This window comes from Lachancea thermotolerans, assembly GCF_000142805.1.
Source record: "Lachancea thermotolerans CBS 6340 chromosome B complete sequence".
Lineage (NCBI taxonomy): Eukaryota > Fungi > Ascomycota > Saccharomycetes > Saccharomycetales > Saccharomycetaceae > Lachancea > Lachancea thermotolerans.
Genome location: NC_013078.1, coordinates 225653 through 238382, shown reverse-complemented (window position 1 = coordinate 238382; position 12730 = coordinate 225653). Strand labels below are relative to the sequence as shown.

Here is a 12730-nt window from a genome sequence, read left to right as displayed (position 1 = left end):
AGTCCAAATTAGTATTTTAAACGAAATATAAAATCAAAAATTAATAGAGCGTCATTTTTTATGGCGTACACACACGTGATCTACAACTTAAGAGATCTATAAATTTATTTTTTATAACTTGCATTTATAGCTACTATAAGCGCAAGTATTCAAGCTTGTAAAATAAAGTAATGTTTATCAGTTCCGAACGCAAAAAATTATCAAAGAGCTCTTATCTAAAAACTTAATTACAAAGATTCTGCCAGAATTATCATGAGCCTCCTAAGAGTTTATAGAAGATAGGGAAATATTTAATACTTTAAGAATTTCTACTTTCAACCTCTGTTTTGCTGAATGGATACTGGATTTCTCGAGGAATGCATAGAGTAAGAATTTTCAAATATTCTTGACCTCGAGTTGGTATCGTTTTTGGATGAATTTCTTTGAGCTGCTGTCGGGGGTGGCGTGCTCATATTCATCGATGAATAAGGTTGCTGAGGCTGCGGCTGCGAACTCAAAAGCCCTTCTTGCTCGTTGTAAACCTGCCCGCTACCCCGGTCTTCAACGTTGCGCCTTCTCATAAATAACATCAAAGTGCAACTCAAAAGACTGAATATACCAAGAACACCTAGTAGCATACCCACTGCAAACGCAATACCCGGAAGCCCAATCTGATATCTCGCTTGGTCCAGCCAGCTTAGAGATAAAGGTTGATCGATCACAAATACACAAGTGTTGTTATCAGTAGAGGCACAGCCCTTTCGAAGAACCCGGACTTCTTTATCCAGGCCGCTTTTGAACCTTAAAAGATGCGTGTTTGAAGAACTCTCACGACATTGTAGGTACTCGCCATGTAAGGTTTGTATATTTGATTGGCAGTTCAATAGCGCTTCGGTTGAGTTGGCTGGGATAATATGCAATTCCAGAAACTCCTTCAATCTAGACGAGTCCAAGCTTATATCATCAAGCAGCAAAGATTGTGAGGTTGGTACTAAAATTGAGGATGGCTTTCCTTGATGCACAATATTATCAAACTCAGGAAAATTCTCTAAGAAACTTAGAAATTCAAACGACTTCGTCGTCTCCAGCAGGTTGAGCAAAGTAATATCAAGCGATTTAGGAAAAAAAACTCTTTCCATTGGATGGAGCACACCTCGATCGAAAAAAGTGTCCGCACCATTCTTAAGAGTTACTGGCCCTGCGACTGTGCTCAAGTTCATAGCAAATTGAGAGCTATCGCTCTCGCGGCCTAGAATCTCAACCTGTATGAGTTCATTATAGAAATTTCTCGTCTCGAGAGTCTGCTCTTTGCTGTCTGTGTAAATAAGCCCATTGAGAATATAGTTTTTCATAATTAGGTTGAGGGCAGTTATGTTATGCTCGAGGTAATCGAGATTAAGATCAAAATAATCCCAAGAGTCAAAACAGGGCAAAAGAACAGTGTACCCTTGGTTATTTGGCCTGAGCTCCAAAAGGTTCAGTTCATCAAGGAAATGAAGAGATTTTGAGCACCCTGAAAAGGGATCTATTGATGACAAAAGGTCTGCCGGGAGGGTGACATCATTTTCCAATAAATAGATAGAAGTATTGCCGACCTTGATAGGTTCTAGGCTTTTCAGGCAGTATTTTCCGTTTATCAAGACACGTTGCTTGCCTCTTGAACTTCTTTCAATTTTTAGGCGTTGGCATTCGCCCCCTAGCCTCTTATTGGAGGAACAAAACATTGTGTCGTAAAGCCGCTTCGAAGAAGTCGGTAGCGCGTAATCCGTCAAGTCGACTTGGTCGTCAACAAAATGGTAAAGTAGACTGCTCTTCGAGAAACCAGAGCCCTCATTGCTGGATTCGACTGACACAAAAATGGTAAGATTTCTGTCGTGAGCACCATTGATGAGGTGATCAAGCTTCCGCATATAAATCTCTTCTACGAAGCGATCTGCCCCTAAACCGATGAGGTACTTTTCAGCGGTAAAACTTAGATGACTTGGCAAAAAGTCTAGCTTTGAGAACATATGCGCAATGCCCTTGGTATATAGTTGATTGCTCAAAGCAGAAAACGTGTTGTTCACAGAGATTACTGTACCGTTTTCGTGTGACTCGAAATTCAAGAGCTCGTTGTCGAGATTCAAAGCATCAGTTTTGTTAATATCGCCGCCGAGAATGCCGTCAACAAGCAGCCTCTCAAATAGAAAGTTTTGGTCCTTCTTTCTGTTTTTATACGTTTTCAATAAGTGGGGATTTGAAATCGCGGTATCAGTTGGGCCCAAAAGGTACTCAAGTTCTATGTCGTTGAACGATGCGTTGAACGCAGAGTCTTTGGGTATTATGAGAGTTTTGTTGTCAAAAACTTGAAGGTTCCCAAAGACAACCCTATCAAGAAGCATAGAAAATGACGAAATGTTTGCTGATTTTTCTATGAGGTCCTCCAACTCCAGGGTACCAGAAATCAAAGATGTAATGCTATAAAGGACCGCGTTCTGCATTGATGGCTTGAGAATTTCTTTTAGAACAGAAACGCCATTTATCTTCCAGGCACCGTCTGTTCTTTTCTCAATTAAATGAGGTCTGCTATCGTTTAGGGTCAGAACGTGCGTCCCTGAGCCGTACTTCTCGAAGTCGAGAACGTGGTTCTGGAGTAAGTAATGATCCAAAACTGTGTTCTGATTCGATTGAGCAAACGCGGAATTAATAGGGGCAAAAATTGTAAAATTGTCGAGTTCATTCAGGTAAGGGATAAGGCCATCTTTCTGTAACACTCTTAAGAAAGTCGAAAACTCTGCGTTCTGCCAAAGATAGTCAACCACAGTTGTAAACGGGAAGTCATCGTCATCACCACTTTTGGGCGTGGCTGTTGAGAACGGTAATAGTTTCAACCAAAGAACAGATATTGCTAGCCATATTATGTTTATCATTGCGCATTTCACAAAATGATATGTGCAGTAGTTTGGTTAAGCTCCCTTGGATTAGCTCTTCATAATTAAAATCGTATGAGGGTATTATTAAGGTTTCAAAAATCTGAACGAGAGCCGCTTGCCTGATGGCAACGAAAGTTTAGTACGGCGCCATCGAAATATCAACACCTTCCTATATGTCGGTCTGGCAAGTTTCTCCTCGCATGCTATCGGGCTATAAATCGCTGGCTCATGTGGTACTTTACGATTGGTAAGCTTTCAAACTTTCAACCAAATTACAAATCGTACAAATGAACACTTAAGCGAGAAATTAATGCGAGATGTCTGATACTCGATGGACTACTTCTTACCCACACATGAACGAATTCCTCTCCGATTCTTCGCAACAGGACAACAAACCCGATTACTATCATGTTATAACTGAGGAGACATCCCGCCTAAAGGATATAGAGAAGCGAATGGCAGAGAATGCCCATGGAGCGGGGTGCCCCGGTTTTTCAAGATTTAATGATCAAAGCGCCGATGCCCGCTCAGTTTACGTTGGTAACTTAGACCCGTCTATCAATGCAGAGACGCTGCAAGAGTTTTTCAAGGGTTCCGTCAGCAGGGTGAACAGAGTTGAAATCCAAATTAACAAACTAACAGGGTTCGCAAAAGGATTCGCTTTTGTGGAATTCGCTCAGCCGAGGGATGTCATGGATGCAATTAAACTCAGTAATACGAAGCTTGGCGGCAAGCCTTTGAAGATAGTTCCGAAACGGCCGTCCTTCCATCAAGAAAGCCCTAATAGAGGTTCCCATCGCATGAGACGGGCAACCACGAGAACACATCCGCCCCTGCGCGGCCGTCCACACGGCAGGCACTTACATAATGCCTGGCGTGGTAATAGACGTGGTCGGGTGAGGGCAAGAGGTCGAGGCAAGCGCTTCATTTAATGCTTTACTTCAAGAATTCCGTTAATTATGATAATTTTGGAATCAATATCTTTTGGCTCGAGGTTTAAATTCAAAATCTGATATGATATTGATCTGTGTTGGAAGAGCCCCGTGTAGATCATAGCGAAATGCCTGGAGAGGCTGGAACGCAAAGCTCGCTGTTGCGTCACAGGCCATCACAAAATGTCCATTATATGTCAATTCCCGTTAACAGAGCGTCTCAGGCATCCTCACCTGAGGACCCGGGCGCCTTTTGCGATAACGCAAGGAGACAGTCCATTTTGGACCATCCCATAGGCTCATTTCGTGGAGTGAACTCCTTAGGTCGATTCGCTTCGTCTTTGAGAAGAGCTAATTCATTTATGAACATCGAGGTTAACACGGATAAAGAGCGGTCTTTCCTCAAAGATGGTCAAGATGCACTTTATGATCCAAACACTTTGGCCCCATCTGCCGATGGCAGGCGACTTTCTATAGCCCTCACCTCAGGCAGAGGTGTATCTGTGCGGCCGTCTGTTACTGACCTAACAAGTGGTCGATTTGACGGGAGTGCATTTGCCGACGACCAAGACAGTTCCTCGGCTGTTAGAAGTGTCATTTCTAGTGACCAATTGATCTCTCGTCGCCCAACCTTGTGTTTCAATGACTTTAACAATGCGATAGATCCCGACACAGAGTCAATAATGTTGAAGCAAGTTGAAAGAAAAGATGGTAAAATAGTAACCTTGTTAGCGGGCCAATCAACGGGGCCTCAAACTATCTTCAATTCGGTCAATGTTTTGATTGGTATAGGGCTATTCGCACTGCCTTTGGGAATGAAATACGCTGGATTTGTTGCGGGTGCCATACTATTGTTCGTTTTCGCAGGTGCTACTTTTTGCAGTGCTGAATTGCTATCCCGCTGTCTTGATACCGATCCAACCATGATATCATATGGCGATTTGGGCGCGGCAGCGTTCGGACCAAAAGGTCGCGCGCTAGTTTCATTCCTTTTTACCTTGGATCTTCTAGGCTCTGGCGTCGCTTTGATAATTATTTTTGGGGACTCGCTCAATGCTCTATTCCCAAAATACTCTGTCAACTTTTTCAAGCTTGTGGCCTTTTTCGCTATTACCCCTCAGGCTTTTATGCCATTGAGCGTCCTCTCAAACGTCTCTCTATTGGGTATAGCTTCTACTTTGGGAACGGTGTTTTGCATTATTTTCTGTGGATTATACAAGTCTTCATCTCCAGGTTCCCTTTTAAATCCAGCCAGCACGTCTCTTTGGCCTGAAAACTTTAAGGGGTTTTGCCTTTCGATTGGTTTACTCAGCGCTTGCTGGGGGGGCCACGCTGTGTTTCCGAACTTGAAAAGCGACATGAGACATCCCGCTAAATTCAAAAAGTGTCTGGTGACCACCTATTCAATCACCGCTACTGCTGACATTGCAACGGCCATAGTTGGATTCCTCATGTTTGGTACTGACGTCAAGGATGAGGTGACAAAGAGCCTTTTGCTTACTGAAGGGTACCCTCACTACGCATATGTCGCCATTTCTGCGCTAATGGCTTTGATACCCGTTGCGAAAGCGCCTTTATGTGCCCGTCCTATCGCATCGGTTTTTAATGTCTTGATGGGTGTGTCGCAGGAAGACACAAATGTTGAAGGCGCCAAATATCATTTTAAGAAGATCGTGTGTGCCTTTAATGCGCTTCTTGTCAATGTGTTATTTGTAGCAATAGGAATCAAGTTCCCAGAGTTCGACAAGTTTATCGCGTTTCTTGGCGCAGGTCTGTGTTTTGCGATTTGCCTAATTTTACCATGCCTTTTTTACATGAAGTTATGTGCAGACTCTATCAAGCCATGGGAGAGGAAAGCTTGTATATTTACAATCTTATTGAGCACTGTGTTCTCTATTTTAGGTGTCGGAGCAGCTTTAGTAACCTGAATCAAAGGTTTTATCGATTACGTAATTTCATTTGAGTATCTTTTTGTTCTTTTTCTCTTGAAAATTTTAGACTTGATGTATCTGCGATGAGCTTAGCGACTGGTTAAGTGCAGAAGAATCATCATATCTCGCAATGACCAGCTTCATTAATAAGATCAGCGACAACCCCATCAGCATTATAAGCGAAAATGAGGACACTTCTACAGATTCCTTAAGGCTAGTTAAGACATATATTGACGACGTGATTCTGTCTCAAAAAGCTCTGGACGGTAAAGTGTTGCTAGACGAGATTGTAGTCGAGGGGCTTGACGCCAACCAAATATGGCAGCAAGTTAGGCTTGTGCTGGAAAATAGTGGGCCCAAATTAATGGGCAAGATTAGTACTATACGGACAAGCTTAGCTGAGGTCAACGAAAGCGACGAAGAGATCAGCTCATCGGAAAGCTCTGAGGTTGAAGAAAACAAGGAAGAAGAACTTGAAGGCATGAATGAATTTGACAGCGATGAGTCAGAGAAGGTGGATGCTATAATAACTACCGGACAGAGTGCCGGGCTTCCAATCAACAATAGCGATGATGAATACCATTCGGAAGTTAGAGAAGGACATAATTCAAACAGAGGTAGTGGAGATGAAGGCAGCGAGGAGGAGGAAGGCGGTGCAAATAACTCCGATGGTGCAGAGGAGATTACCGTGGGCCCAAAAAAGGACAGTTTTGGGCTTAACGATGAATTTTTCGATCTTGAGGAGTTCAACAGACAGACTATTGACAATGAAAATACTGCAGAGCCTGATAATGAGATTAATTATTTTGAAGATGTTCCGTCTGAAGAGGACGAGGAGGTATTGTATTATGATGACTTTTTTGATAAACCATCGTCTTCCAAACGCAAAGTCACATCAGGTGGCGATAAGCAGGTTAAGTTTGGTGAGCATGGCGAAGACTTCCATGAAAATTCAGACGACGAATATGACCGTGCGATGGAATCAGCTAAACTTGACCTGTTTGCTGAGGTTGAAGATGACGAGATGAAGCCTGAAGTGGACCCAGTCTCTAAGCTTTCTACCTTTCAACGTCAGCAGCTCGACATACAGAGGCAGATTGCCCAGCTAGAAAAGGAGGCAGTAGCAGAGAAAAAGTGGGCCTTGAAGGGTGAGGTAAAAGCTGGTGATAGGCCTGAAGATGCTTTGTTGACAGAAGACCTTGACTTTGAACGAACTTCAAAACCTGTCCCTGTCATCACATCAGATGTTACCGAATCTTTGGAGGACATGATTCGTAGGAGAATTCAGCAGAGAGAATTTGATGACCTTGCTAGGAGGGTTGAGGCCAATCTGAATTTCTCATCCGCTAAACCTCAGTTTGAGCTGAGCGATTCAAAATCCTCTAAGTCTTTAGCGGAGCTGTACGAGAATGATTACAACAACATACCACAAGACTCTGAGGTATCAGAAGAGCTGAAAAAATCGCACGCTGAGATTTCCGACCTTTATAGCAAGTTGGTCTATAGTCTCGATGCGCTGTCCTCTGCTCATTTCATACCAAAACCAGCGCAAAAAACACTTGAGGTTAGAGTTCAGACGCCTGCTATCAATATGGAAGATGCTCAGCCTCTGACAATGTCAACGGCACCAACTCTGGCTCCTCAAGAAGTGTATGCCCCTGGTGCCTCCCGCAGCACAAATGAAATTTCACTCAAAAACGGTGTTGTAATGTCAAGGGATGAACTGTCAAAGGACGATAAGAATAGGCTGCGCAGGGCGCTAAAGAGGAAAAGATCCAAGAGATTAGAAAACCAATCCGGTCTCTCCCAGAAGAAGAGCAAAAAGGATAGTGTGATACAGACTTTATCCAGCGCAAAGAATGTGACTTTAATTGACAAGAGAGGTGATAAGCGGGATGTCAAGGGAAATATTGTGAAGGATGGGACCACAGGTAGAAAGAATTTCAAACTTTAAGTTCTCCTCTTGTGTCCAGTCGCGACGTTGCATGCTTGTCTCATAGACATCGCCATTTATATATACTATAACTATAATACAGATTATTTTAGTGACCCCCTTGATTTCTCAAGCAAAGCTTTAGTGCCCTTAATGACAGCAGGGCTATAGTGTTTTAAGAGCAGAATGTTCTCCCAAATTGTGGCGGCCTCGGCATTGCTCCTTGCGGGGGTTTCCGCCTGAAGCTTAAAATTGCCGTTTCCAATACGATCCTCGGTTGAATAGAGACCTCCAACCTCAGGATACTTGTCCATCAGTTTCTCTAAGAATTTGAGAATTGCTATGCTGGTTTTCTCCGGCGTAGCTAGCATAGCGACGTATAACCTTTTGGCAAATGCCGCTGCGCGAACTTTTGAACCGGATCTCGATCTAAAAAAAACGTGGTCCAAAGCCCTTAGCAGAAGCTCTGCCTTTGTAGAGACGTTTACTGAAGGTTTAACAAGATCACTACCAAGTGGGTCGGCAAGTCTTAGTGTCTTGTGGGAGTATTCGATTTCCGCATCCACTGAGAGGTTGGGTATTACTGAATATAATGCGTCCACAAACGAAGTCAAATCCATTGAAAGTTTCATTTGGCTGTGCCTAGACACAAGTGAAAATGCAGTAACGATACAAAGGAGGACTTTTCGGACTTCGAGAGGCGAGAGGTTGTCAAGTTCTGAGTTAGCGATGAGTTCCCTCATCACCTCAAGGAAATCCCCTAACAGATCAAAATTTGCCATATGACCGAACTTAGATAAGCCCTCAAGAACTGAACCAATAAGCTTAGCAACATTTGACTTCAAGATGTTCAAGTAAAGAGAAAGAGTAAACTTCAGAATCTCAGCTTGATTTTTCTCTCTCTCCTCTGCTAGAACAGTCTGTTCTGCTTTTTGCATCTCTTCCTCCACCTTCTTCATCTCTTTCCGAACCTTTCTCTGCTTCTTAGATAAGTGTGCTCTGTCCTTCTTTTTGACTTTGACTTTTGTGAAGTCTTCATCCTTTGTATTGGGGTCGAAGTCTTGTAGAACATCTAAGGATAATAATATGTTCAGAACAGACTCATCTATCATGTAAGATCTTGATTTTATAGTTTTCGCGAGGATTCTGACAATTTCTAACGAGTTTCTGCCGTCGTCGTCCTCGTTCAATAAGGTTTCGAGAGCTTTCACCATTTTTTGGTAAACCGGGTCTGCTAAAGGGTTAGGTTTGCAGATTCTACGAATGATGGCGGTAAAGACTTCGGTGCTGAAATTAAAATTTGAAGCACTAGGCAACAGTTCGACCAGAGCGTTTGCCGCCAAATTTCCCATAGCAACCTGTTTTTGGTCAGCGCTGTTAGGAGTTTTTGCTAGTTTAGAGAGTAGGTCGATGTATTCTTTGTAATTGCGAACCAAGTGCTCCTCGAAATTTCTTAGCTTTGCAACTTCTTTAGAAACCTTTTCCTTCTTTTCAGCATCGCTCAAAGGCCTTATTTTGTAACTGGGAATAACGCTCTTGAAAACAGGAATTAGGGCCAGCAGTGAAAACTTACATGTGTTCGAATTTTTCGATTGTGCCATTTTCCGCAAGCGAGTTAAAGACCCCACGTTTTCCTCTGCATCCTCCATGATATTTTCAACCAGCTCTGCAATTTGCTCTTTTAATTGCAAGACAGCCTCCGGGCTATCAGCTACAGCTGAGTCGTCTGCTTCTGTGCTTTGTTCCTCATCATCATTCTTCATAAGATCAACATCCTCGCTGTCGTCGTTGTTCGACTCTGGTTCTACCTTAGGAGCCCGGACGATTCTCCTTTCAACTTTCGCCCCGATCTTAATTGGAAGCTGTTCGATGTTGTCTTCAGGATATCCTGCAAGCTTCCTTGGTTTCCTTTCGTAATCCTGTTCTTCATCATCCCATGACTTTTTTGCAGGAATTGAGTCTTCGATTTCCTGAACGTCCTCGCGAGTGAAGATTCCGCCCTCAAGTAATGAGTCCTGTTCTTTGCGTCTCTTGGAGGCTTTATCTTCTGCGACTCTTTGAGATCTTTTCTTAGAACCCATTATCCTGTATGTTTGCAGTGCGATGAGGGCAGAGATATGAGATGAGCTTATAAAATTTTTTAAATAAAATTCAAGAAAAGCTAAAAGTGATCATCAATAATTTAATCTGGACGTGATATCTGTATATGCTGCGGTTAGCTTCAACGGAGTTTCGTCCATTTTAGTCGGCAAAATGACATTTAGACTCATAATGGTCGACCCTAGCCCTTCTAGTAAAGAACATCTCGATTTCTCAACTGAAAAACCTGAATCAGTGAAGCAGCATGATGCTCGTGGCTCAAGTAAAAGACGTAAAGACTTATCCGTTGTCATGCATACTTTTGAAAAGGGCAGGGTTGAAAAGGTTTCCCCACCCTGCCGAGGGATTTGCACCAAGAAAAAGAACCATAAAAATGCTGCCGCCGCAAAGCCTTCTGAGAAACGTTGCAAGAAATTAGAAGGGGTTCAAGATGAGGAAAAGATGAACTCCAGTTGCGTTATCCCACCAAAGCCACTTACTTTCGTTACTTCTGTTGCTAGTGATTACTCACTGGAGTATGCTAATGCGTGGCAGTCCTCTCTTGAGTTTAATAGCAAGAAAGCACAACGGCCTCTATTTCGAATCACGAAATACAAGGGAAGGAAGGGCTGCGAGAAAGTGGAAAGCTCCACTGAGCTTCTCGGGACAATCGACCCAAACTTTTGCTTTTCTTACAACTCTCTCAACAGTTCAAAGGAGAAAGGCGCGAAAACCCCTCCTATGAACTTTAGTACAGCTCCCGTATTCAAAGTTCTTCTCAATGATCGGTAGGCATAGCTGAAAGGACACATGTCCTCTTTCTTTTTTACTCCAAATTCTTGAAGATGGAGTATGCGCTGGCGCCAAAGAATTGAAGTTAGAGAACCTAACAATAGATGCTTCAACACTGCAACAAAATCGCAGCGCTGACGCCGCGACGGAAGGATTAAAAGAAGCCAACTGGTTACGCTTTCTCCATGGTGCGCCAAAATTTGCTCATGCAGGAGTATACCTGAATCATTTACTTATTGCTACTGTGCCGCTGCCCAAAATTCGGACAGCATATTAGTGGTTTTTACTTTCACGAGCGACCAAGAGCAAACAATTTCGCGGGTCTTTTGGGGGGACAATTTTAAAACCCCCTGGAGTTGAAAAACTGGGGATTTCAACAAGCGCCTACATTTATACTAACAACGGCTACTGAAACGGAAAAACTGGATATTATAAACCTTTTATATAATCAAGTACCAGTGCTTGGAGTTGCGCATCACTATTATCCTGATCAAGTATGTCGCCATAGGCGGCAAAGGTTTTTTTGACGCTCTTGATAGCATATGGGCTAGGAAATAGCCCTTCGCCGATTGCGCCCTCGAGTATAACATGTGCGAAGTCCCTGTCCTTTTTTCCTAGGTAGGCCAGTATTAACGCTTCCGTTAGTAGGCCAGCCTCTGAATTTGAGCATCCTTCAAGTTGGGCTTTTCCAAAACTTGAAATGGAGCGATTGTAGTACTCAAGCGCTTTTTCTATGTCAAATATTGAGTAAGCAATGATCAATGCTCTATCAACTGACAGCTCTAAATACTTGGAACTGGATTGTGGCACGAGAAGGACAGCTTTCTGTAGTAGCTTTTCATCCCTGGTTTGCACGCCACGGTGGATAAAAGCCAAAAATAACTCATACTGCATGTTGTCGACTTCAGATGGCGCGACTTTCATAAATTCCTCGAAATACTTGTCAGCGCTCGATAAGTTGCCTTTATAAATTCCCAAGCTTCGTAGAGCAACCTCATACACTCCACATTTGCTTATTTTGTTCTTATCCAACTCAAGGACAGTTTGTAACATGTTCTCAAATGCAGATTGAGAAGACACCTCCTCATAAGGAAAAGTGACAGGAATTAGGGTATGGAGCTTTTTGCTTATGTTTTCCAACTCTTTTTCCAATTCTTTTTCGACTTCATTCTCTTGTGGTGTTAACTTGATGCAAGAATTGCGACCCAAAACAGAAAGAACTCTCTTAAACATAGGCAAGTTTTCATCCGCGAGGCGTTTACCCCCGTCATGGAAAAGCTGGAAAACCTGGTAGCTTGTCAGTTCTTGTGTTTCATCAAAGGAGTCGTAGGATGGCATGAAGCTTCGTGTGATCAACGGTATCAATGTCGATGCTTTACCTTCAATGGTCGCCTCTAAAATAATATTCCAGTAATCATTTGGAACTTGTTCCAAGCAACCAGCAGAACTTATCAGTTTCATCAAAAAGATACATCTAGCAAGGTCGCGGGTATCAAGCTCTTTTTTACCATCTTCAATGTCGACAGGGTCAAAATAAAGCAGTTTTCGTAAAACTGTAAGTAATGCTTCAGGCGACGAATTTACAAGATGGTAGTGTTGCAGGAATAGTTCCCAGGAGCTTTGTACTCTACCAGGGTTGCTGTTAATAATTTGCACAAAGCTCTCGAGGCTAAGCTGGCCTCCCATTTTAAGAAGTTCTCGAGTATGGATAGTCCCGATACTGAAATCATGTTTAGTTAGAGCTTCTATCATGCGATTGTGGATTGTTTCTCGAACTGAAGGAGCAGCATGCAGGCTCGATAGTTTACCAATAATCGAAGCGGAAAGGTCATATGGTTCGAGCTCATCGTTCAAACTCTCATTGATATTGAAATTTTTAAAGCACGGATCAGCAAGTAAACCCGAGTATGTCTGGCGAAGCGACTTTTGCGCAGAATTCCGCAATCCTAGCCTTGCGGAGAACTGGCGTCTGAGTGACAACATTTCTCCACAGCGATCTGCAGAATTTTAATCACCAGACCATTAACGTAAATGTTCAAAAAACACATTACATAGAAAAAAAGAACTAAAGTATTGTCACCTTAAAGTGACAGAATTATAATAATTTTGAAGGTTATAAGGCTTATTGATGTAAAGTCTCCTGAAAAGCTGCCCTTCACCTTGCTGGCACTG

General features: G+C 42.8%; 7 protein-coding genes across 7 annotated transcripts, besides 1 other annotated feature; 4 read left to right on the top strand and 3 right to left on the bottom strand.

Annotated features, from left to right (window-relative positions):
* The first annotated feature begins 70 nt into the window (after positions 1-70).
* Positions 71-196: a sequence feature (Centromere Klth0B).
* A 118-nt stretch (positions 197-314) lies between these two features.
* Positions 315-2888, bottom strand: KLTH0B03014g (uncharacterized protein; the record flags this gene model as incomplete). The annotated part of the gene is made up of 1 exon (XM_002551874.1): positions 315-2888. The coding sequence occupies one exon, from the start codon at positions 2886-2888 to the stop codon at positions 315-317; it is 2574 nt and encodes an 857-aa protein (XP_002551920.1).
* Positions 2889-3208: 320 nt separating this feature from the next.
* Positions 3209-3823, top strand: KLTH0B02992g (KLTH0B02992p; the record flags this gene model as incomplete). Its single annotated transcript, XM_002551873.1, has 1 exon — positions 3209-3823. One exon carries the CDS (start codon positions 3209-3211, stop codon positions 3821-3823), a length of 615 nt encoding a protein of 204 aa, XP_002551919.1.
* Positions 3824-3951: 128 nt separating this feature from the next.
* Positions 3952-5751, top strand: AVT1 (Avt1p; the record flags this gene model as incomplete). Its single annotated transcript, XM_002551872.1, has 1 exon — positions 3952-5751. One exon carries the CDS (start codon positions 3952-3954, stop codon positions 5749-5751), a length of 1800 nt encoding a protein of 599 aa, XP_002551918.1.
* Positions 5752-5884: 133 nt separating this feature from the next.
* Positions 5885-7708, top strand: MPP10 (rRNA-processing protein MPP10; the record flags this gene model as incomplete). The annotated part of the gene is made up of 1 exon (XM_002551871.1): positions 5885-7708. One exon carries the CDS (start codon positions 5885-5887, stop codon positions 7706-7708), a length of 1824 nt encoding a protein of 607 aa, XP_002551917.1.
* An 83-nt stretch (positions 7709-7791) lies between these two features.
* Positions 7792-9768, bottom strand: NOC3 (Noc3p; the record flags this gene model as incomplete). The annotated part of the gene is made up of 1 exon (XM_002551870.1): positions 7792-9768. One exon carries the CDS (start codon positions 9766-9768, stop codon positions 7792-7794), a length of 1977 nt encoding a protein of 658 aa, XP_002551916.1.
* A 172-nt stretch (positions 9769-9940) lies between these two features.
* KLTH0B02904g (KLTH0B02904p) lies at positions 9941-10558 on the top strand (the record flags this gene model as incomplete). The annotated part of the gene is made up of 1 exon (XM_002551869.1): positions 9941-10558. The coding sequence occupies one exon, from the start codon at positions 9941-9943 to the stop codon at positions 10556-10558; it is 618 nt and encodes a 205-aa protein (XP_002551915.1).
* Positions 10559-10987: 429 nt separating this feature from the next.
* MRX12 (Mrx12p) lies at positions 10988-12541 on the bottom strand (the record flags this gene model as incomplete). Its single annotated transcript, XM_002551868.1, has 1 exon — positions 10988-12541. The coding sequence occupies one exon, from the start codon at positions 12539-12541 to the stop codon at positions 10988-10990; it is 1554 nt and encodes a 517-aa protein (XP_002551914.1).
* Between the last annotated feature and the right edge of the window lie 189 nt (positions 12542-12730).